The 22,846-nt window shown below is 37.1% G+C and overlaps 6 protein-coding genes across 8 annotated transcripts; 2 read left to right on the forward strand and 4 right to left on the reverse strand.

Annotated features, from left to right (window-relative positions):
- Nucleotides 1-237: 237 nt before the first annotated feature.
- Nucleotides 238-5,379, forward strand: MetRS (methionyl-tRNA synthetase 1). 3 transcript variants are annotated; one of them, XM_018451142.1, is made up of 16 exons: nucleotides 238-453; nucleotides 734-885; nucleotides 1,318-1,434; nucleotides 1,502-1,663; nucleotides 1,736-1,858; nucleotides 1,901-2,019; nucleotides 2,089-2,205; nucleotides 2,283-2,321; nucleotides 2,414-2,578; nucleotides 2,678-2,954; nucleotides 3,040-3,424; nucleotides 3,602-3,815; nucleotides 3,898-4,134; nucleotides 4,269-4,602; nucleotides 4,674-4,904; nucleotides 4,983-5,379. In XM_018451142.1, the coding sequence occupies exons 1-16, from the start codon at nucleotides 351-353 to the stop codon at nucleotides 5,130-5,132; spliced, it is 2,925 nt and encodes a 974-aa protein (XP_018306644.1). In that variant the 5' UTR covers nucleotides 238-350; the 3' UTR covers nucleotides 5,133-5,379. The 3 variants fall into 3 exon arrangements, with proteins under 3 accessions (XP_018306644.1, XP_018306662.1, XP_018306654.1); XM_018451152.1 differs by lacking the exon at nucleotides 238-453 and having other exon boundaries at nucleotides 812-857; XM_018451160.1 differs by lacking the exons at nucleotides 238-453; nucleotides 1,318-1,434 and having other exon boundaries at nucleotides 788-885; nucleotides 1,572-1,663.
- A 70-nt stretch (nucleotides 5,380-5,449) lies between these two features.
- On the reverse strand, nucleotides 5,450-8,449 carry LOC108724672 (uncharacterized). Its single transcript, XM_018451173.1, has 9 exons — nucleotides 8,297-8,449; nucleotides 7,958-8,124; nucleotides 7,565-7,873; nucleotides 7,375-7,502; nucleotides 7,122-7,283; nucleotides 6,680-6,888; nucleotides 6,397-6,611; nucleotides 6,056-6,321; nucleotides 5,450-5,979 (listed from the first exon to the last, which is right to left on the reverse strand). Exons 1-9 carry the CDS (start codon nucleotides 8,433-8,435, stop codon nucleotides 5,475-5,477), a joined length of 2,100 nt encoding a protein of 699 aa, XP_018306675.1. The 5' UTR covers nucleotides 8,436-8,449; the 3' UTR covers nucleotides 5,450-5,474.
- Nucleotides 8,450-8,840: 391 nt separating this feature from the next.
- Nucleotides 8,841-12,385, reverse strand: LOC108722821 (uncharacterized). The gene is made up of 10 exons (XM_018448136.1): nucleotides 12,103-12,385; nucleotides 11,848-12,017; nucleotides 11,079-11,387; nucleotides 10,862-10,989; nucleotides 10,528-10,689; nucleotides 10,240-10,451; nucleotides 9,963-10,177; nucleotides 9,611-9,882; nucleotides 9,322-9,528; nucleotides 8,841-9,261 (listed from the first exon to the last, which is right to left on the reverse strand). The coding sequence occupies exons 1-10, from the start codon at nucleotides 12,263-12,265 to the stop codon at nucleotides 9,183-9,185; spliced, it is 1,917 nt and encodes a 638-aa protein (XP_018303638.1). The 5' UTR covers nucleotides 12,266-12,385; the 3' UTR covers nucleotides 8,841-9,182.
- Nucleotides 12,386-12,467: 82 nt separating this feature from the next.
- Nucleotides 12,468-16,040, reverse strand: LOC108722815 (uncharacterized). Its single transcript, XM_018448123.1, has 10 exons — nucleotides 15,801-16,040; nucleotides 15,537-15,721; nucleotides 14,884-15,192; nucleotides 14,685-14,812; nucleotides 14,389-14,550; nucleotides 14,105-14,319; nucleotides 13,772-13,986; nucleotides 13,222-13,490; nucleotides 12,877-13,083; nucleotides 12,468-12,765 (listed from the first exon to the last, which is right to left on the reverse strand). Exons 1-10 carry the CDS (start codon nucleotides 15,940-15,942, stop codon nucleotides 12,663-12,665), a joined length of 1,935 nt encoding a protein of 644 aa, XP_018303625.1. The 5' UTR covers nucleotides 15,943-16,040; the 3' UTR covers nucleotides 12,468-12,662.
- A 347-nt stretch (nucleotides 16,041-16,387) lies between these two features.
- On the reverse strand, nucleotides 16,388-19,896 carry LOC108722968 (pancreatic triacylglycerol lipase). The gene is made up of 7 exons (XM_018448368.1): nucleotides 19,736-19,896; nucleotides 19,498-19,600; nucleotides 18,260-18,408; nucleotides 17,677-17,922; nucleotides 16,985-17,191; nucleotides 16,727-16,883; nucleotides 16,388-16,648 (listed from the first exon to the last, which is right to left on the reverse strand). Exons 1-7 carry the CDS (start codon nucleotides 19,812-19,814, stop codon nucleotides 16,591-16,593), a joined length of 999 nt encoding a protein of 332 aa, XP_018303870.1. The 5' UTR covers nucleotides 19,815-19,896; the 3' UTR covers nucleotides 16,388-16,590.
- A 1,192-nt stretch (nucleotides 19,897-21,088) lies between these two features.
- LOC108724558 (uncharacterized) lies at nucleotides 21,089-22,844 on the forward strand. Its single transcript, XM_018450996.1, has 4 exons — nucleotides 21,089-21,243; nucleotides 21,664-21,868; nucleotides 21,960-22,031; nucleotides 22,327-22,844. The coding sequence occupies exons 2-4, from the start codon at nucleotides 21,689-21,691 to the stop codon at nucleotides 22,525-22,527; spliced, it is 453 nt and encodes a 150-aa protein (XP_018306498.1). The 5' UTR covers nucleotides 21,089-21,243; nucleotides 21,664-21,688; the 3' UTR covers nucleotides 22,528-22,844.
- Nucleotides 22,845-22,846: the final 2 nt, after the last annotated feature.

Here is a 22,846-nt window from a genome sequence, read left to right on the forward strand (position 1 = left end):
GTTAGGCCACTTAATCTTAAAGCGTCTACCTATACCCACGGAAATATCGTGTCCAATGAGAGATTAGACCTAAGCCAGTGGCACACGATGCTTGTTTTCTTGTTGGCTAGAATAAATTCTTGCTTTTGTATTGGCTACGATACTGACATTGTCAGTACCGCAGCCAATACGATGGCAAGATTCTAATCCAGCAGGAAAACAAGCATCGTGTGCCACAGGCTTAACTAAAGCATGGATTACAGAAAGAGACGAAATCTGACGCAATCCTCGCGTCGCTCACATGTCTCCTGTGGTTGTGTGCTAACATATTTCCCTATTTATTGACGTATTTATTAATTTATTTAGCGACAATGATCGTTTCCACGAATGAGGATAACCCGAACGCGCTGAAGCTGGTTATTGCAGCTAAATTGGCGCAGGAAACCGTCTCCATAAGGATTCTGAAGCCTAGTGGTGAGTCCATTAACCTCTTCCTGTTTTCCTCCCATGCCTTAGTTCATATAAATTCTTAATGAAGTATTCGTGAGATTAGGCATACACTACCTTGTCTTGCGGAAAATTATCAGGTCTTAATAGTCAAACTGATTAGCTCCACTTTTTGTCAATTTCCTAATTCATTAGAATACCGAGTGTTTATGTCTTCATCAATTTTCTTTACTTCTTGACTTGATCAATTGGACTTCTACAAGACTCAGTTAATGCATGTGAGATTATGACTATATATTATATTTAGATGCTACCCTGGGCCGTTTGCCGACGCTGACTACACCCACAGGATTATCTCTGTTCAGTGTCTCATCAGCACTGCGCTTCCTGTTATCTGTACCTAAAGAATTGGAGGTTTTCAACGACAAATGGTTGGAATGGGAAATTTCTCAATTACAAGTACTATTTTGATTCAGCATTAAATCTATATATCAACTATAACTTTATTTTGTGTCTCTAATAGTATTTGTTGTTGTTTTTTTAATGTTATACCATTGAGAATGCTTCCCAGCAAAAGAATGACACAGTGTAACACAGTGAATCATTCCATCTTTATTTAACATTAACAATAAGGATGTAATAATTCACTGTGTGTCAATTGTATCTCTTGCTGGAAAGTATCCTGAATTGGACAGAAAGCTATTATTGATTCTAGGAATTTGTATATAAGACTGGTTGCATTCAACAGATAAAGCAGCTCAGTGAATGATTTTTTTATAATTTTAAAAACAAGAACCAATCATATTGAAGAATAACTGAGCATTCACTCAGCTGCTTTGTTTATTGAATGCAATCAAAGATTCTTAATGTTAAAGCTGTCATTCTTTGCAGCCAGCCATATTAAGTCACGCGAGTGCAAAGACTTCTAAAACTCTACAGAAATCCGACTTATGGTCTTTACTAAAAGATCTCAATAGTGAACTGAAAGACAAACAGTACTTAATTGAGGTAAACAATGAAAGCATTTTATTACTCAAATGTCTTTTTATCCATTGTTTATGCCACTTTTTTTTAGAAATGTAGTAATTTATCACCAGCAGATATTTCTATTTGGGTAAGTCTTTGGAGCACCATACTGATTACAGATATCGCAAATAATATTGCCAAGGACTTACCAAGTGTCGATAGCTGGTTAGCTAATATTCAAAAGCAGCCAATTATCCAACAATCAATTAAGGTAAAGTCGCGTTGTAATATCTATTTTATAAACATTGATTTGACATATGTAATTGATATATTCTGAATGCAGGAATCTATTGAAATGTTCAAATTAGAAAGAGGTTCAAAGGCTATTGCAAGTATTGAAGCTGCTTCTTGGTTCCCTGTTAATACAGCCTCAAATCCTCAAGTTCATGAATCAGTACCTAGTGATGTAAGTATTTTAAATTAAATATTTTTAATTTACATTATTTAGATTAGCCCAACTAATAAGGAAAAAGAGATAGATGTCGTTAATCAAGAAGAACTTCGTAATGTGGCAAAGAGTTGGACCACTGAACAATATCCGGAAGTCAAGGAAAGTTCATATCCTATGTAAGTTGGATGAATCTAACAAGTTTATATAGTTTATAGAAATTTATTAAGCTTATGTTTTCCTTTTAGACTGCCTAAAAAAAGTGAACGAAATATATTGATAACATCAGCTCTTCCTTATGTTAATAATGTTCCACATCTAGGAAATATTATCGGTTGCGTTCTTTCGGCCGATATCTTTGCAAGGTTTGTACACTTAAAAAATACTAATAGTAATACTTTTAACTTAATAATATGATAACGAAATTTTTTAACTTGTACAGGTATTGCAGGCAAAGAAATTACAATACTCTTTACATATGGTAATTATCGTTTTTTTTTTACAATATACAAGAAAATTAATGTTCCAATTTAAATAAAACTTTAGAATATAATTTTTAAATTTAATTTTAAGTGGAACCGACGAGTACGGCACTGCGACTGAAGCAAAAGCTTTACAAGAAAAAACGACTCCTCAAGCTATTTGTGATAAATTCTTTAATATACACAACGATATTTACCGCTGGTTCGGCATTGGATTCGACTATTTTGGCCGCACTTCTACACTCGAGCAGACAGAGTAAGATTGCAATCCTATTTTCATTCCGGAATTTGTGTTCTTTTATTTCTTTATCTTATTTACATTAATTACATTCATTTTCATGATAATTCTTTTCAGAATCGTTCAAGCATTTTTCCTAAAAATTAAATCGCAAGGCTATGTGTTGACCGAGACTGTGGAACAACTCCATTGTGAATCCTGTGATCGGTTTCTCGCCGATAGATTTGTGGAAGGCATGTGTCCTGGATGTAAGTACGAAGACGCGCGCGGCGACCAATGTGATGGTTGCGGTCATCTCGTCAACGCAGTCGAGTTAATAAACCCTCGATGTAAGATCTGTAACACTAGACCTGTCGTGAAAAACTCAGTACAGTTCTTCCTGGATTTACCCAAGGTGAACTTAATATCGTGATACTCCGTCGATATGTTTCCAGCGAAATATGGAATTATATATGAAAATACAACTCTTTATGTTGCAGTTAGAAGAGAAACTGAAGGAATATTCCACTACACGTGATAAAGGATGGTCCAACGTCGCGAGAGTAGTTACAAAAGCATGGTTACGCGATGGTCTTCAGCCTCGTTGCATAACTAGAGATTTAAAGTGGGGAATATCAGTCCCGGTAGAGGGTTTCGAAAATAAGGTGTTTTACGTATGGTTTGACGCTCCTTTCGGATATATCAGTATTACAAAGAGGTATACCAAAGAATATAAACAATGGTGGCAACCTCCTCAGGATACAAAAATCGATTTGTACCAATTTATGGCAAAGGATAACATTCCGTTCCACGCGATAATGTTTCCCGCTTGTTTATTAGCGGCTAATCAAAATTATACGTTGATGAAATGTATAATGGCAACTGGTATGATATTTCCAAAGAATGCACATCTTTCGAACGCATTTTTTTTACTTTGTAATTTTATGTCTTTGTATCTTTATTTTAATCTTTTTTTTCTTTTTGAATCTTGTGGCTCTTATTTAATTTCTTTACACACATTTTTTTCATCAATTTTCCTACCGATGTAATATTTTATTTCAGAATATTTAAATTATGAGGATAAGAAATTCTCCAAGTCTAGAGGTATCGGAGTATTCGGAACCGATGCCAGAGATACTGGAATTCCAGCTGATGTATGGCGATTTTATTTAGCTTACATTAGACCCGAAACTCAAGATTCCACTTTTAATTGGGTGGATTTAGCCACGAAAAACAATAGCGAATTACTAAATAATCTTGGCAATTTTGTTAACAGGTTTGTAATTGCTATATTTCTTTGTAAGTCATCAATAATTAATGTCCTATTATTAACAATCTTAAAAACTTATTATGGACAGAGCTCTAGTATTCTGTGAAAAATTCTTCGACTCTAATATACCACCAATAGAGCCGGAAGAGGCCGATTGGACTGTATTAGCATTGGCACAACGTGAATTATCGGCTTATATAAATGCCATGGAGCAAGGCAAATTGAAAGATGGCTTAAAACGCATATTGGCGATTTCGAAGCACGGCAATCAGTATATGCAATTCCAGCAACCATGGGTGAAAATCAAGGGAAATGACGATGACAAGTAATAATCAGTTTTATTTATTTTAACTGCTTTCTCATCAATTGGCAATTCTCTCTCTCTCTCTCTCTCTCTCTCTCTCTCTCTCTCTCTCTCTCTCTCCTCTCTCAAGTTATATTTTTATTCAAAATCAACAGGAAAAAAGCTGGAACTGTTGTTGCAATTTGCTGTAATTTAGCCTGTCTTCTTTCCGCTCTTCTGGCTCCCTTTATGCCCAGTACAGCCAAACAATTGAGATCTCAACTAGGTTTGAGTAACAAAAGTTATGGCTATATCCCCGAAACGATAACAAACACTTTACCTACTTGGCACAAAATCGGCAAGCCCAGTCCGCTGTTCACTAAGATCGAAGATCAAAAGGTAGAAATGTTACGCAAGAAATATGCTGGACAGCAAGAGAGTAATGGCGATGGAACGAACAAAAGTTCCAACGAAAGTATCGCATCATTAGAAGCTGCTATCACAAAGCAAGTTAGTACATCTTTTTTTTCTTTCCTTATAATACGAGAATCGTCTCTTTGCACGTTTTGTGTATTTTCTAGGGCAACTTAGTAAGAGAACTGAAAGCTAAAAACGATAAGAGCATTTGGCAACCGCAGGTAGAAATTTTATTAGATTTAAAAAAGAAGCTAACCGATCTCAAAAGTAATGCGAATGCGCCTGCGAAAAAATCACCCGCGAAAAATAAGAAAGCCGAACCGATACATGTGCCGGAACAAAATGGGGATGCTCTAACAGATGTGGCGGCATTAGAATCAGCTATCGCGAAGCAGGTATTCGACATCATAAAATGATAGCTTTTTTTCTTAACAACTTAGCGTACAATTTGCTACATTACATCGTGATTTCAGGGCAATCTCGTACGAGAATTGAAGGCCAAGGAAGATGGAAGTGTATGGAAGCCACAAGTGGAAATATTATTGAAATTGAAACAGCGTTTATCGGATCTCACTGGAACAGCACCAGTCGCTGTTGATAAGAAATCTAAGAAGAAAAAATAATTACATTTCCTTCGTGATAGGGTGATGAAATTTTTTTATGTTACATTATTTATGTAGGTATTTCTTCGGCAAATACACATGAATATGTGCAGAGCACGACGTAATAGTATTTGACTAACGATAAAAAATACACATGCGTTTTATTTAATACGTTTATTTTATCTACTTACGCGTTATGTATCGAAACTTAGAGGGAGGGGGGGAGGTATCATGAAAAAACATTTGTACTTTATTTAAATGCATTCATTCGCACTATGTACGTATAATGATAATTTGGTAAACAATTTACATATAATTTAAGGCTATCGTTATTATTAAAAATTTTACCTATCTCGATATCCTTTATTGATACCGTTTCGACATTAACACCTGTTGGAAGAGATTACTCGCTTCTGGGAGCACTAGAAAGATGTTATTTTTAGGCAGAGCTTTATCTTTTAGTAATATCTTATTTTTCTTGTCGATTTTAGTGCCTGTTTTAATTGATTTAATATCTTGTTTTATATTTGGTTTATTACTTGGTTTAATACCTTGTTTTATGCCTGGTTTAATACCTAGTTTAATGTCTGATTTAATACTTGGTTTAATGCTTGGTTTAATGCTTGGTTTAATGCCTGGTGTAATATCTGATGTTCGCTTCGAATTCATTGTGTAGAAGACAAAGTACTCGATACCAAATACGATAAGTGAAATTATTATACCAAAGAGCAGAAGAAACAAGATCGGTGCCGCTTCATAAATGGTCACGCTAGAGACGAAAATCTCGTCGCTTGGGCAATAAGGCTTCCTGGCCGACCAGCGACGTATTTCTCGTCGCCGTAATCCTGAAGTGTTTATCCTCAGTAATCTATATTAAATAATTTTGATCTAATTTTTTAAAAATAAAAATTGTAATATTTAATACATTGTGACAATATACTCACGCTATTTTAGAGATTTCGTGAAAGTGACTTTTAAGATTAGACCACAGGCCCAACTCAGACTTCAACAGGTGAACTTCTGTTAGCTGACATATCATCTGTTTGTCGAATGCTATTTCGATGGATGGATAAATATCATCCGGATCCGCGTGATAAGCAAAACTTCCTCTCTTTATTCCTTCCACGCCCTCCTCGAGCGAGATAAATCTCTTTGATTCCGGTATAGCGTTCCAAAAGGGCCTGAAGTATTGCACATCCGGTCTTGGGTTCTAGTAAAATGTAGAAGCTTGTCAGCACGATTAAACTTAAAAATATCGAATTACTATTTTGGAATGCGCTTTTACCCGCAGCAAAAAATTGAAGAAGACATTTTTCTCAGCCGCCATCTGCATCTTACTATGCGCCAACGAATACAATGAATCATTCATTTTTTGAAGAGGCTCATTCAATCTGGCTGACACTATCGCCGCTCCATAATAATTGTATACCAACAGGCCGAAGACCGTGATCTGAATTAAGGCGATTCGACTGGCCGATTGATTAGAGAGAGAAGGAAAACCTGATCGATATTACGATAACAGAAGAACAATATATCTTCGCTGTCGTATCATTATGATCGTTAAGTACCTTGCTGGCATAATGCGGCAACGGCAATCAATGTCGAAATGCTGCAGCCATAATCGTCTGCACGTTCTAACTTCAGTATGCAGGATAGGATGAGAATTGTAATCACCACGATCAAGATGATCGAGTACCACGTGTCCGCCGCGAACGGTTTTAGTATTATCCAGGGTTTCATCTTCGTCGCAGGTATGGTACGAAACATGAAACAAGTACTGAATGAAAAATTATTCGCAAGTTGGACAAGAAATCTTATGTTGCTGTGTTTATTGTATTTTATTTATTTATGTACAAATTCCCAAATAATACCGAATTCAAAATCGGGACATAAGACATCTTCTTTGAGACAATTCTCGCAAAAATATCTTTAAGAGTATAACTTTTAGACGTCTTATAACACATGTTCCGAATTTGGATTTTTATTTTGTAGATTTTCTTCATTGCTTACCGCGTAGGCCATTGTGGAAAAATAACACGCGCGTAACCGTATCTCTCGATTGTCAGGATAGACGGATAGTAGCCCAAATCCGCATCGTCCCTCTTCAAGGTACTCATCAAGGGACCATTACTATCATTCTTCTCCCAGTGATCGATCTCGATGAGATCCATGCTGCACGCGAAAACATTCGTTAAGCCCGGTTAAACAATCAATATACAGTACACACACTAAATAAAATATTTAAATGATTATAGTCAATTACGTAAAGTTAAATATGTCGGCGACGTGCGAGAGAAGAGTGTGTCCGAATTTCGGCCAATTGTCCATGACCTCGAGGCTGTCACTCTCCAAATAATCTATCAAACTCACATGCTTTGGTCTGTGCAGCACCTACGAGTGGTACATCTTCTATGTAGTAATTAAAATACATATTTTTTTAAAATGAAGCTTACGATTCCGGCTGCCTTAGCTCGCAATCCATGATAATTTCGTCGTCTGTTGATTCTCGAGTCGGTCAAATTGATCGTGAGTCCTTCGTTCTCTCGCCAACTACCGAGCCATGTAGCATTAAGCACTCCGCCGCGCATTTTACAGTGATTATATACATCATAGAGAATGTAATCAGTATCGTTCGGCAACAAAATTGCAAAATCCGTGACGATACTGAAGCCACTGTCGTTTAAACTCTGCAAACTGTCGTTCAAGTTGCTCCCGAAGATCAACCAGGCATATGAATAATCGTACATACGATGAGCTGTACCCTATATACAGATTTCATTTTTTTTATTTGATTTTCAGAGGGAAAAATTCTGTTTTTCTTTTTTGCAGAATTTCGAAATTCTCACTTCGTCAAATATGCCGCTGACGTTTTGATTCGGACATCGTATATCCACAAATACGCCCATAGTTCGATCGGTGTCGAGGTATCTAGGTATATCGATTTGTGATCCAGCCGGTTTAATCGCCGTAGACATCCCGACGTCGATCAGTAGCTTCATCGTAAGAAAATCCTCTGTGCGAAGAAAATCATTAAATTCTAGGAAATTATATATATATATAGTTTTATAAAATTGCATTTTATATATATTATATATATAAAATTATATAATATATATAAAAATATATATATTTTATTTTGTGAATTATTAAGAACTCTTACACGCAAAACGCGATGCTTGACTTACCTTCCACATCTCCGCAGGAGAATCCCACTACTCTAGTTATATTTTTGTAGACAAAATAGTCTCGAATGATTTGGCTGGTTTGCGCATAAACGACAATAATAAACGTTTGTAAAAGAAAAATGCGATAAATCGGGCACATTGTTTCTTATACACGAATTATGAGGTTGCGACGACGTTACAACTACTCCGTTCCATGAAAAATCAGGATAATTTCGTATCTGAGACAGTAGTAGAACTCGAGACAATTCGAAACGATTCGCAGAGTTCGGACTCATTCATAATATCCATAACGTCGATTGACATGACAGCATAATCACGTCGGTTATAGTGATACAAACCATATACAGGGTACCTCGTCACTTTCGTCGTTCATCTCATCTAAGATACTCCTACCAATTCGAGATTGAGCCTTCAACGAAAAATTTATTTAATTAATAGCTCTTGAAAGAAAGTTCCGCAGGCAAATACCGCGTTTAGACGATGCATGCGGCAATGTGTTACAAAAATTTTGGAGTGGCTCCGAGACACCCCGTATACGGCGCGATTTCCTCTTTAGTTTCAAAGTCCTCTACTTTCTGTCCCTATTCTTTATCAATTACCTCGAAGTCGAATCTGTTACGATCGATTTGCTTGTCTCTCTATCTATTATCGGTTGTTTTCTTACGAAAGTATTCATAGGAAAATTTCTCCGAAGAGACTGTTCTGCGATGCAAAGTGAATTCACACTTTTATTAGATCAATATTAGAACGACTAGGAAAAAATTACATTTGTAACGCATGCTGTCTCCTCGCGTAAAATAAATATACGATAATGAGACACTAATGAATGTACCAATTATAACACACGAAAGACTTATGAATATTTCACTTCCCAAAGTGAGATAATTCACTCGGATAAATTATGTTTGCTCGTGCTGGCTGTTGCTTCCGCGTCATCGCTGTTCAAAGGTCTCGGCGTTTCTTCTCTACGAGCAAAATTATGATAAGTCCGACATGCTAAGACGTAAACGCGAGCATTAGCTCACCTCATGAATCGATAGTAGATGACATTCTCGATGAAGCATATTATGCCTCCGACGAGTACGCCGAAAGCTAACAGAATCAAAGCCGGAGCGGTCTCGTATATAGATATGCTTCTCGTGGACAGTGTATCGAGCGTGCATTGAGGTTTCCTGCTCGACCAATGTTTTATCTGTCGATCACGTAATCCCGTATTGAACATCTTGGATAGCCTGAAGAAGAATTTCTTAATTGTTTCTTCAACTACTAGCACCTTCGTTGCATAGCAAGGAAAAATTATAAACAAGAACTTACCCGATTTTCGCCATCTCGGTGAATTGACCATTGCGACTAGCGTACATACCCATGACGGATTGCTTAAACAGATGGATCTCCGTCAATGCGCAAATCTTGCTCGGATCGAACATTTTTTCGATGTATGGATACGCCGTGTTCGGATCCGTGTGATAGGCCAGTATACCTTCGCTGACTTGCTTCATGCCCTTCTCTAACGGCAAGTACCGCTTCGACTCTGGCAGAGGATCCCAGCGTTTCTTCCTGAAGTAATTTGATTCCGAACTAAGTTTCTGAAAATACAAAATTCAAATACTATACGATCTTTCTGGAAACTTGACGCATACATATTTCAACGTGTCTAGAAACATACGTATAGAAAGTAATTCAAATACGGCACAGCCTCTGCCGCGATTTTCAGATTGCTATCCGCGAGAACCGTCACATCATCCTCCATCATGTCGAGCGGTTCGCTCAAACGAGCCGACACTACACTGCCCGAGTAATAATTGAACATAATCCAATTGAACACGAGAATCTGCAGAAGAGCGATACGACCCGGGATGCATTCGGGATAAAAATTTGCGCCTACAGAAGAGATTCTTGTTAAGTTCTTGAAATGATACATTTGCTATCTACTTATTTTATACCTTGCTGAGCAGTAATGCCGATAGTAACGATCATAGCACCGGAGTATTTCTCTTCTTTGCTCGCCTCTTCGCGTTTCATTATTATTCTCATTATAAACATGAAGAACACAACAAATACGGCACTCAAGTACCAAGTCTGAACCGCAAACGGCTTAAAGAAAATCTCTAGTTTGATTTTATTCGACGGAGTGGAGAGCAACATGAAGCATGGTCTGCAAGAAAAAGATTAATTATTCGTTAAACGATGTCAGATTGACGTTTTCTTGATGTAAAGCGAAATTTCGATACCGAATCGGCCACGCCGCGCCGATCAAGGTAGCGTAATCTAATCTCTCGGATACCATAATTCTGGGGTTACTGCCGAAGTCGATATAATTCGTTTGTAGAATCTCGAATATCAAGCCGTGCACGCTGTGACGATCCCAATAAATTATTTCCGAAGCGTGTATACTTGAAAAAAGATATTTTTAAGATATATTACTCTTACAGAAATCTAATATCGCCCTATATTTATTTATTACTAAAAAATAGTAATTATTTATTTGAAATACTAAAGTCCTGTGCAGAATATTAGCCACCAGAAAATACAAGCCCAAATTCTATCTTAAAAACTAAAAAATACCTAAAATTGAACAGCTCAGCGGTGTGAGATATCATGGCGTACACGAACTTATGCATGCTGTCTAAAGATCTGGTATTAATATCGATCATATAATCCTCCAATCGCATGTTTTTCGGCCTGTATTGTATCTAACGATAAAGCATACGATAAAAATATTATAAAATATAATTAAACGTTTCTCCTTTTTCTGTAGAACAACATATTCAGTGACACGCACCACGCCCGATATTTTCAACGTCATGCCGTGCATATTGGCCCTTCTTTCGACCAGAGGTTGAGTCAGAGTAATAGTAAGACCTTCTCCTCGTCGCCACCAGCCCAGCCGAGTCAAATTCAATGTACCTCCGCGGTACTTGCAATGATTATAAACATCGTAAAGATCGTAACCGCTACTATTCGTTATCGCGAGCGTGAAATCGGTCGTCATACTATAAGCACTATCGTTTAAAAACGGCACGCTGCTATTCAACTTCGATCCCAAGACCAGCCAGTGATATGAGTAATCATACATACGGTACTTCGAGGTCTGAAAATATGAAATATATCCTGTTTCTTTTTTTCTTCCTTTTCACATAAGAAGATTGAAAATATCATATAAATATGAAGGATTAACTCTTCGTAATCACATCTCTTGAGAATTTTATATTGATTATACAGGAGGCAAAATGACTCCGACATTTTAATTGATTGCCGTACTTACAGTTTTTGTTCTTTAAAATCACAAAAATTACTGAACATACTTTAAACATTACAGAATATGAAAATGCAGTGGCTTTTTAAAGTTTTTAATTTTAGCATATTTTAAAAAATCGCAAAGGCTGACGTCCAAAGAACAACATGCGGTTGAAGGTGCAAAAAGGGTATTTTAAACTTCGGATAAATGACAGTTTTAAGTTTAAAAAAAAAAGACCTTAGAAAGCCTCGCATCTTTTTAGGGTCCCAGGTAACCACGAAGGGTTAAAGATTCACTCCATAAATTCTTTTACCTCAGCAAAGATGGCCACGGCGCTTTCGTTGCGACAACGCAAATCCACGACAACTCCCAAGCTCCAGGCATCAGTACTCAAGAACCGTCGTATGTTGATATCCTTATCGTGTTTCCGAATGATCGTGAATATACCGGCTCTGCTTAACGACTTTACAAAATAAAAATCACCTGCGATAAAAAAAATGAGACAAAAAATCTTTAGTATTTATGCTTTTGTTGAATAATTCACTAACACTTTAAAAATTTCACCTACTCGTGAAATCTCCACAAGAGAATCCCACAACATTTCGCACTGCCTTGTTCACGAAATAGTCGCGAATAAAGTCACTATCTCCCGCGTTAACGTTACAAGTGAATCGCAGTAAAGCAAAGAATATCACGTACGCACCACTATGCTTTAATTTCGCATTATTCATATTGTGCAAAAAGTAAAAGTTCTGCCGACTTTATGTAACACGCATCAAGTCTACACACATGAATACGAATAAACGAAAGAGCTAACGAAAATAGAATGTAATTCGATTAGATTTGCATGGATCGGTTGTAACATGCTTTGAATTTTTCAGCATCTATATAACATTAAACATGATACCTTGAAATCGTACGTCTTATCATTTATTTACGTTCCAATGCTATGACATTCTGTCGGGGAATGAAAACTAGAAAATGTGTCATTATCGAACTACAGCAAATCACACACGGTAGTGATTAATTATTTGTGCGTATGTCTAATGAATAAACACATAAGCTATCTGTGATAAAATCTAACAAACATCAGAATGGAATAGCATATAGAAATAATATATTATCTGGTTATTCGCGCGAGAATATTTCGCCCGGCGAAGTAGGTGCGTTTCTCGTGAATTTCGGAAAACACAGTTTCCTCTGTTGTCCGTTGTCAGTGGACATTGATAATCTAAAAAAGAAAGAGACCAAATAACAGAAAGAAAAATTTTAAAAATACTCCACACACACAGTGTATTATTCTTTTTCTCAACTAATTAGTTTTTTTAACACTGGTCGTTACCGAGGCCATAACCAATGGACAAGATTCTCTGTTATGCAGATGATGAGAGACAGCGCGGCGGCGATGCCAACGAATATAAAAACGGGTATAGCTTCATAGATCGACAGCGGTTCCGCGATTAGCATATTTTTCGGACAAAACGGTTTTCTCGCCGACCAGAATTTCAGTTGGCGTCTGCGTATGCCCACGTCATACATCTTGGTCAAACTATAATAATTATGATAATATATAATTAATATAATATATTATAATAATAAATATATGAATAATTGCTAAAGAATTAAAATTCAAAGAATGAGGCACATATGTAGGCGTCTACTTATAGTAATTTGCGTATCCTCCTACCCGATTCTTAATAACGGAGTGAACGGACTCCTATGCCTGCCCCAAAGGGCGAGCACCGCGCGAAAGAGATGGACCTCCGTTAGCTCGCATATCATCCGTGGATGGAAATGCCGCTCGATATACGGATACGCGGACTCGATTGATGTATGATAGGCCAGGCCGCCTTTAGCCACGCGATTCAGACCCTCCGCTAGTGGCAGATAACGTTTGGATTCCGGTAGTTTGTCCCATCGTTTCGCGTTAAAATACCGTATCTCCTTCTCTGGTGTCTTTCAACAAAAGGAATTGAGAAATGCGCCAATGTAATAATAAAAGGAGTTTATATTTTGAATAAAATGATATCTCTGTAAACACCATCTAACAATAGCATAACATCATTACGTATAACACGTTATATCATTTGTATTGAGAATAAAATATTGATGTTGCTGTTAGTATTTACTGGAATAAAATTTTTTATTATAATTATTGAACTCCTTTCTTATAAAATTAATCTCACTATTTGGATTATGTTGATGATAATTAGACTTTGATATTTAAAAGCATCTACCTGCAAAAAAGAACGAACATATGGTGTTGGTTCGGCCGCCACTTTCAGTTGACTGTCTGCCAAGCTGATCAACGAGTCGTTCATCTTCACGCCCATATTTTTTAATCGGTCGGACACGATACTCGCTGAATAATAGTTCAAGATTAACACGCTGAAGAGCATAATGTGTATGAATGCTATGCGACCCGCATAATGCACCGGAACGAACACGGAACCTGTGAAAGTGCTTAATTTACCGATAGCTCTTCATTTTCTATGCATTATTTAATTATTTTACTCAAGACTTGACTAAAAATTAACGAAGATATTGAAGAGACAAGTACTGGCAAGTACCTTGCTGAGAAATAGCGCCTATTGTAAGAAAAATACAAATGTTGTAGCCCTTCGACACACTGTAAATGCCTTCCTGTCTGATCAGAATTACCAGAATGGACGCGGAGACTACCATCGTGCAAAATACAACGTACCAGACCTTGATATTTAACGGCTTCAAAAATTGTTTTGTCTTCATGTTCGCTGAAGATATCGTCCGGAATAAAAAGCACGATCTAGAAACAATTCATTCGTGCATCGAGCAAGAAGACAAAGCAATTCCTTATTGTATATCACAAAATTACCGCATTGGCCATACTGGACCGATAATATCTCCCGACCGTAATCTATCCGCTTTCATCACGATTGGACTGGCCGAGATATCCACTGTCTTTTTTTGAAAAGCGACAAACATCGGCGCAGAATTATCCTGCCGCTTTCTTGGATCTACTTCCACGATTTCCATACTTTGAAATAATTTAAAATATTAAAAAAAAATTTATAATTTAAAAATATTTCCATATATAAAAAAAGAAATAAGCGAAAGAAATGCAAAAGTATACTAAAAAAAATGTTCGCCCATTCCAAAAGAAATTCTTACGTGAAGTTAAAGAGATCAGCCATGTGCAGCAAGATCGTGTACAAGAAGTGGGATCGGCCATATTTCGCCTTCATGTCTTGGTCTAGCACGATATCTTCCGTAGACAAACTGTAAAACTTACGCGGCAGCTACGAGAATTTGCGGTCAATAAACCATATTACCAATTGTCGTACTCGCTATGAGCTAATTAGTTACTTACCAAGACTCCCACTCTGAGCTTCATACCATGCAAGTTAAATCTTCTCTCGTACTTTGGTTGCTTCAGTCTGATCGCCACACCAGATTTCTCGGTCCAGTAACCCAAGACGGTTACATTCAAGGAGCCACCGCGTGCTTTGCAAGGATTATACACATCGTATAAATCAAAACCGGTGTCGGTCTCTATAGCAATTGTAATGTCAGTCACTACGCCGAAGGAATCGTCATTTAATAAGCTCAGGGTGTCGTCCAACTTTCGTCCCAAAATCAGCCATTTGTGCGTCTCGTCGAATAAGAAAGATTTCGTAGCCTTAAATAAGAAAGAGATTAATACCAAGAACTTTGCCATTGCTGCTTCAACATCTACGGCTTTGTTATCTTTCTTGACCCTTGTCTGTTCCTTCCCTCCTCTAGTTGCATTTTCACATGCATTACTCCTTTATTCTTAAATTAAATTCTACATTCTTAATTCCAAATACTTTACGCAATTAATATACAATATAATAATTAAGAATTTTTTGTGAAAATCCCCTCTGGTTGCATTTTCACATTATCTCCTTTATTCTTATATTATATTGCACATTCTTAATTCCAGATACTTTATGCTGTTAATATATGATACAATTAAGGATTTTTTGGAACAGCATCTTTTACCTCATAATATATTACAGTATAATTGTGACCTTCGCATCGCGCGTCCACGTAAATGCCTAAATTACGATAGTTATTCTGTAAAAGCTTCCTAAGAATACGTATCGACGATCCATTCACGGATCCGAGGTTGCACATCGATGTAAGTACAAAGACTTCGTTGAATGTCCTCGCGAATTTCACGTTGCCTGTCACAAGTCGAGAAAAGCTTGTAATATAATAATTATATATGAATTATATTTCTATCATTTAAATATTGTTACGCACTTTCGAGACCACCGCAAGAAAATCCTACGACGTTGGACACGTCTTTATATAAAAAGTAGTCTCGGGCCATAATATTGTTATTTGCATAAGAAACGAGCAGTAGACGCAACAGAAACAGTAACTTCCAACTTCCATGACGCATTTCGTAAATTATACGGATTACGCCGAGATTGTACCAGGAGTTTGAAGGAGAATAAAGCAGTCATTCCTGCATTCGCCGCATGGTCAACTACTCAAAGCGCAAGTCTCTTATGAATATTTCATTTCATGCATTTTTGCGATTTGAAATATTAATTCCTTCAACCGACTTACATATTTATCTACCTTCCTGGAACTTTTAGTCATTATTCTATATTATATTTATTTCTCCGTGTTTCTCTCTCTCTCTCTCTTTCTTTCTTTCGCACTATTCAGCGACATTGCTTTGAGATTTTCACATTTCTCAGAAATTGAGAGTAAGGAAAAAATTCAGGAATTTCATTGAAGAGATCACAGGAGATGTAACAAGATGGAAAATATGACGATATTATTATGAAAGGAATATTCATTTAAAATTGTAATTTCAATTAATGTAATTTGTACTCTTTCTAATGTAGCATTACGTATATTAAGGATACATTCTGACACGATGTACGTTCGATGTACGCATTCAGAATCGAAGCGCTTCATAAATAAAGTAACTTATCAATGACTAGTACAGATTATTGCGCTATTACCGCTCGAGCTGTAACTGTGAGTTCGCAAATTCTCAATTCTAAAAAAAATCCGTCAAGATCGATATTCAGAACGTTTACTGTAGTGCAAAGGGAGGAGCGTCGTTGGTCGATAGATAAAATTTGCCACGTAACCTAAACGAGAAGAAGACAAATTATGATGAATTGTAATCAGTTTTTACGAATTTAAAAATATAAACAATGATATCTTACGAGGTAGAGGCGTATTCGCCCATCATAACAACCGGATTATAATCGCAGAGTCGCTCCTTGTATTTTTCCCAGCTCTCGCACATTTTCGCTTTGAAGCCTACTGTGCTGCCGATGCTCTCGGTCATAAGCTGATGCGCTCTGGAATGGCTACAATAAGCTGCAATACAAAAAGAGACATTAAGATACCGCTCGAGAGTCATTCTTTTAATATTCTCCGCAGCAAGGATATGATAATAATGAACACCTTGCAATACTTACTTATCGTTGGCACGAAAGAGCATCCTGGTTGCGGGATCTTGCCGTTATTAGGATAAAAATCAGCGTGTCCCAACGGCGCCAAGAATCCAAACACTGGTCCGCTGGTATGAATCACATCAACGAATTGAGCATCGGTTGGATCCAGCCGGTATTCTGGATCGACGATGCCCGAGATAGTCTCGAACAGAGGACTCGCAGGATCTAGTCCTTCTCGGAAAAATCATGGAATTACGCTCGCGACATACAGCCAATATTTTCGCCCTCGTAATTCGTCGACATTGATAACAAGTATCATAATTGTATTGTCCGTTTACAGCCATTCCTCAGTGCTGTTCTTATCAGTAATATACTCTAAATATTACAATTCTAATTCGTGTAGTTTCATTATTTTAATATTTATCCGTTCTTATATAGCTTTTTCTATCGTAACAAGAATTCTTTGAGAAAAAAGACTATAGTATCAACAATTCCGTTAGAAAGTTATGATACTTTTCATTGATATCGTCAAACTCGAATACATTTGCACTCTTCTACGAGGACTAAGACCCAGTTTCACAACTCATGGTTAACTCTTAACCGAAGTTCAACTTATTCGTCATCACTTTTCAATTCTAGAATTGGAAAGAAATGAGGAATAAGTTGAACCGTGAGTTGTGGAACTGGGCCTAAGTGTTACATATTCATTGATCTACCTGTTATTCTCCCGACACGTCCGTCGTGATAAGCTCCGGCGAAGCCCGCTACATAAGAGCCTAGACTATGACCACTGATGTGCACATCCTTATACTCCAAGTTCGAGTCCCGATTCAAAAAATCCAAGAACTGGCCTAAGTACTCACCAACTAGACGCGTGTTCTTAGCCGCCACCGGATAGGCATCGGACGCTAAGATTCCCCAGCCGACGACTATCACGTTCACATCCTGATAAAGCAGATACGCTAAAAATGCAATTAAATGTTATATTTCTATCTTAAAAAAAACATGTTTTTTTTTTATTTGGAAGCAACATTTACAGGACATGGGATTATCAGATCAAAAGTAGCAGGATATAATAAAAAAGCTTAGAACTCTTCCGCGAAGAGTTTCTGGTGGGAAAGAGCGAGCAGAAAAACTTGCAGAATGATTAATTAAGCCGTTATCGCATTGACCCCTGAACCGACAACGACGTCGATTCCGTGTTTACCGAAATAGGCTGACCCTGATTGTTTGCGAAAGTAGTAGCTGTGGTAGTAAGGAATGCGAATACGCGATGACGTAATACCTAATTCCACCCACCGTCTATTAGATCACGTATCCAGCCCTCGTTTCCGGTATCGCTGAATCCGTGAACGATGAACTTGGTCGGTCGGCTCTCGTTGAAGTGCGATGCGTACAGCACTTCGGTATTGTTCAGGAATAACTGCTCCTCGCCAAATGGATTTTCCCTGTACGAAGCAATATCGTGAGAAAGACATTGCAACGAAATTGATGCATGATAAACATTAAAGTCTCAATCCGAACGGAGATTCTCATCGCACGTGCAAGTTTCCCCAATTTCTTACTCTTCGAGGTAACAAAAGAAAAAGTTATAACAATGTCAAGAAGTGCCTTCCTCAATCGGCTTGTTTGCCGGAAAGAGAGAAATAAAAAGAAGAAAAAAAGGAGAGCGGGAGTCAATCCGAAGGCGCGATATTAAGGCGTCAACGCGACGCGGCGCCTCGACACTCGATAGTCGATCGAACGTCAGCGCTGAGAATAGAATGCCCGCTGATTGCACGTATCATTAAAAAATTGACGCATCCTCCACGGGGCAAGCCGGCGATAGCGGTGCCATGGTGCATAGAAATTAGCCGCGTCGGCGTGTGATTGATTCCCGATCGACGTCAAGATAGCCTCCGAGCCGATTGCAATTATATAAAATAATTATTTGGGAAATATGTCCGAGGGAACTCGGTATGATGATGAAAACGATGAAAACCTGCAGTATATGGCTGGCATTCGTAGTCGGTTCTTATATTTAAAATTGTCTTAATTAAACACGATCTTAAGATGTCATGAATCAATCAGAGGTCGGTATTCATAGTCGATTCTTATATTTAAGACTGTTTTAAGCACAGACTTAAGATGTCATAAGCCAATCAGACGGCTGTATTATCATCTTAAGGCGTTACTTAAGACGATCTTAAAAGTAGAACAGACTATGAATACCCTTCAGCAAATTGCATTAATTAGCATCTTAAGACATTAATTAAGACGGTCTTAAAATAAGAACAGAGACTATAAATACCAGCTTATAATATAATTTCAGTTTCAAACTTGATCGATGCGTGTATGAGAGTGAAGCGTCTGGATGTCTTCTCTACAACCCTGGGAACGATTCTCTTTTGTTTCCTCTTCCAATCGACTGGACTTTTCACATATATATACAGCTGTTATCTCGTGTATCGCACTGAGATGCAAGAACAACATTATATTTTACTTTCATATCTCATCGCGAATCGTTGTTGCGATAATTAAAAGGAGGTCGTACGCACCTGGTGTACAATTTGAAGGTTGCTGGTTCGCGTTCCAGCACCGTCTCGACGATCGACGCTCGCGCGTTGTCGTTAAGCAGTGTGCCCTCCGGATACGCGTATGCTGGAATTAACAACTGAGGAATTAATCGGTTGGGATTAATCGGTCCGCGTCGCGAATAAAATTCATGGAAATAGAGAGGGGAGGGCAGCGATTTGTGCGTATCGGTGCGAGATTCGAACCGGTACGTCCGATTACCTGACCAGGCGAGTAGGAAGGTTGAAAGGACGAGAAGCTGGACCTGTGACATGTCTCGGAACGGGGTGCTGCGCAACATACCAGTCTCTACGAGATGCACCGGATTACTACTTTAACTTGGTCGGCTTAACGTCGAGCCCGTCATTCATCCCGCGCGCTTTCTTTTTGCTCCTCCACCAGCTCTCGGGAGTACGATAAGAGCGCCTAATGCCGTACAGCTTTAATTCGTTGGCACGATTCGCCACCGCGGATTTTTGACAATCGCCCCCCCCCGCCATAGCCACGAATATATAATTTCGTTTTTTTTTTTCGATGCATTTCTATCTGAAAAAAATAAACTATGAGAAATTCGATGAATTGCAACGGAATTGGAATAGATAAACGAATATGAAAACAATCCAACTTTACGAGGAAATTCAATTAACTTTAAAAAATTCTGCAATAAAAATAAATTGTTTTTTACGCAAAAGGCTTTTAAATGATACATATAGATATTTAAAATACGTACCTTATTTTCTAGAATATTAATTGTTTTTAGATAAAAACATGCTGCATACATACTGTTGCCAAGTTTCCAGATTTCAAGACCAACCTCCAGTTCTCCAGCAGACGGTAAAAATCTCCAGTTTTTCGTTCACGTGGGATATTTATTAATTACATATTTAAATTATGTGAAAAGTAATCAGAAAGTCTGCGATTATGTTCGCAGTTTGTTATTTTACGAATAATATAAAAGTTTGTAATTGTGTTCGTACTGTATGTATAAATCTTGTAATAATAATAAGGTCTCTGTGTTGATACTTTGTGTTGGTCAATATTAATAACAAAAAGAAAGTCTATAACGATGGTCGCAAAACGAATTAAATCCTGCGCCTTTTTCTTTTTTCTTTTTTTTTAATGAAACAATCGGCCGGTCTCCAGTCGAAATATGAAATCTCCAGCGTACGAACCTTCGGGTTTCAGTTGTACAGTGGCTACGTTTACATCGTGCACTTAGTCCGCGACCTATACGATAGGTGTCTTTGTTTAATATACAGGATAAACAAAGACACCTATTGTATAGGCCGCGGCCTAAATGCACGGTGTAAACGTAGCCAGTACTCGGGACCTGGCAACCGTGATGATAAACCCATGCCATATCACTGCGTTGCTCGTTTGTTCATCTAAAGGTTATTAATTAAGGTTATGCATTTTTAGCATTAATCGTTAATGCTTTCTTTTTTCTTTTCACCTTTTTTGGATAAGGAACCTTCTAAATCTCTTTAAAAAATTCATTCATATAATAAATTTATATAAAATATATGTATGTGCTCTCTACGATACCGACTACGATTCAAGCAGTTTCGCTGCAACCTTGGGACGTGTTTCGACAGATTGTGCCTCACGCAATTTCCTCAAAATGGCGTACGCATATAGGCGAATTTATGAGAACGATCGACGGTGAACTGTCAAAATCGGCATTACGTGGCAATCTCGAATTTATTTGCAATTGCAAGCCTTGGAAAATGGTACATATATAATTCAATCATTGGATTATTCTTGTTCAATTTATTGATGAGTTGTTGCGTTCGATTATTTCTATTCGATTTATTGATGAGCTGTTTTTATTTATGTTTATCGTTTTCATTATTAAGAATTTCATCAAGACTGATCAACATGTTCATTAACTTGTCAGACTTTTACGTCTTATCGTTTTGAAATTTACTCGAGCCATGTGGTCAGAATTATTTATTAATTGTTTATTTTTTTATGATTTTTTTCTCTAAATATGATAATAGTACACTAAATTATATTTGTTTTATGGCATATAAAATTATTATATGTTGACATCAATTTACATGTCAATATTGATGAAAATCGAATTTTATATTCAATATTAATATTTATTTTCATATTTATGTTAATATTTATTTCAATTTTTGTTAAAGAGTTAACTGAATCTATCAATGCATCATGTCGCCTGAGCCTACGCAAGAACCTATTCAAGATAGTCTGACAGTTCCCAATGCAATCCTAGATGCAAGAACGGTGAATGATGAGGAAGACAGTGACGACGAAGATATGGGTATGGCAGGATACTTGCCATTATCCCAAGTTTCTACCGATGCTGAACCCATATTAGGCGAAGAAGAGGTATAAAACAGTAATTCTTTCTCTAATACGAAGAACTTCTAGAAGTCGTTTAATTTCTTGAATAATTAAGAACATTCCTTTTTTATTCCAGAATGATGAATGGCTGTCTGGATTTGGCGAATCTAATCAAGCATCATCTGTCCCAGCAACTGAAACCCAACAAGTAAGTCATCTTTAAATTAAGAAAATTACTATGAAAATGTTTGGATCAGAATGATTTTGTTTTATTAGTTGTACTATTTACAAATACTCAGATAGTATCTAAAATAATTATAGTTTTTTTTTGCGAGCAAGTAAATCAATTGTAGTCTATAAATATAAAAATAGATCCAGCATATTTTTTTTTTTATTTAGATTTATATCTATGTTCTACCTTAAAAGCACAATAATAATATGTGATAATAATATGTAATAATAAACACAATGAATTTACAATTAAAAAGACACTAATATTTCAGAGTTGTTCTTCAGAGGTATTGGAAGTCTGGTCGTGTCCGCACAATCGTTCTGACATTGATCTAGATGCAACTAAAATCAAAGAAGTAAAATCCGTAATGGCGTCCATTACCATTCCCGAAGCTTGCATTCCGCAATGGGCAAATGCGATCTCGGAAGAAATACGTATTAAACAGATGCAGAATAAAGATTTGCAGAGCTGAAGTTGCAACATAAGTTGAGCTGGTTGCAATAAAGAATTAAAATCTTTACTGTCAGCTATAACACAACGAGCAGTACATCCAGAATTATTTAAAATATAATTTACTATGACGTAAAAATGAAGAAATAATCGAGATGTCTATTAGGTATTGTTCTGAGTCATATATATTTTAGCGTTTAAGTGTAAAAGAATAAAATATTTGATTTTTATATCAGTTAAGGTAAAAGCTGTTTTGAACAGAATTTTAGCATCTCGTTAATGCGTAGGATATATAATTGTGGCATGAGAGGAATATAAATCAAAACATATTCGAACGAATT

This window comes from Mycetomoellerius zeteki, unplaced genomic scaffold, assembly GCF_001594055.1.
Source record: "Mycetomoellerius zeteki isolate Tzet28-1 unplaced genomic scaffold, Tzet1.0 scaffold106, whole genome shotgun sequence".
Classification (NCBI taxonomy): Eukaryota; Metazoa; Arthropoda; class Insecta; order Hymenoptera; family Formicidae; genus Mycetomoellerius; species Mycetomoellerius zeteki.

Bases quoted from the DNA above. Each gene is read 5' to 3' on its own strand.
- MetRS (XM_018451142.1), top strand. From the start codon at position 351: ATGATCGTTTCCACGAATGAGGATAACCCGAACGCGCTGAAGCTGGTT. The intron at 454-733 runs GTGAGTCCATTA...TATTATATTTAG, and splicing joins AAGGATTCTGAAGCCTAGTG to ATGCTACCCTGGGCCGTTTG. The intron at 2,955-3,039 runs GTGAACTTAATA...TTTATGTTGCAG, and splicing joins TCTTCCTGGATTTACCCAAG to TTAGAAGAGAAACTGAAGGA.
- LOC108724672 (XM_018451173.1), bottom strand. From the start codon at position 8,435: ATGTGCCCGATTTATCGCATTTTTCTTTTACAAACGTTTATTATTGTC. The intron at 7,503-7,564 runs GTAAGCTTCATT...TACCACTCGTAG, and splicing joins GAGCTAAGGCAGCCGGAATC to GTGCTGCACAGACCAAAGCA. The intron at 7,284-7,374 runs GTAATTGACTAT...TTTCGCGTGCAG, and splicing joins GCCGACATATTTAACTTTAC to CATGGATCTCATCGAGATCG.
- LOC108722821 (XM_018448136.1), bottom strand. From the start codon at position 12,265: ATGAATAATGCGAAATTAAAGCATAGTGGTGCGTACGTGATATTCTTT. The intron at 11,388-11,847 runs GTAAAAGAATTT...TCATATTTTCAG, and splicing joins CCGTGGCCATCTTTGCTGAG to ACCTCGAAGTACCGTATGTA. The intron at 10,990-11,078 runs GTGCGTGTCACT...CTTTATCGTTAG, and splicing joins CGTTGAAAATATCGGGCGTG to ATACAATACAGGCCGAAAAA.
- LOC108722815 (XM_018448123.1), bottom strand. From the start codon at position 15,942: ATGCGTCATGGAAGTTGGAAGTTACTGTTTCTGTTGCGTCTACTGCTC. The intron at 15,722-15,800 runs GTGCGTAACAAT...GACTTGTGACAG, and splicing joins TTCTTGCGGTGGTCTCGAAA to GCAACGTGAAATTCGCGAGG. The intron at 14,813-14,883 runs GTAAGTAACTAA...AAATTCTCGTAG, and splicing joins AGCTCAGAGTGGGAGTCTTG to CTGCCGCGTAAGTTTTACAG.
- LOC108722968 (XM_018448368.1), bottom strand. From the start codon at position 19,814: ATGTTGCGCAGCACCCCGTTCCGAGACATGTCACAGGTCCAGCTTCTC. The intron at 18,409-19,497 runs GTGCGTACGACC...TGCTTCGTACAG, and splicing joins ACCTTCAAATTGTACACCAG to GGAAAATCCATTTGGCGAGG. The intron at 16,884-16,984 runs GTAAGTATTGCA...TTTGTATTGCAG, and splicing joins CTCTTTCGTGCCAACGATAA to CTTATTGTAGCCATTCCAGA.
- LOC108724558 (XM_018450996.1), top strand. From the start codon at position 21,689: ATGTCGCCTGAGCCTACGCAAGAACCTATTCAAGATAGTCTGACAGTT. The intron at 21,869-21,959 runs GTATAAAACAGT...TTTTTATTCCAG, and splicing joins CCATATTAGGCGAAGAAGAG to AATGATGAATGGCTGTCTGG. The intron at 22,032-22,326 runs GTAAGTCATCTT...CTAATATTTCAG, and splicing joins CAGCAACTGAAACCCAACAA to AGTTGTTCTTCAGAGGTATT.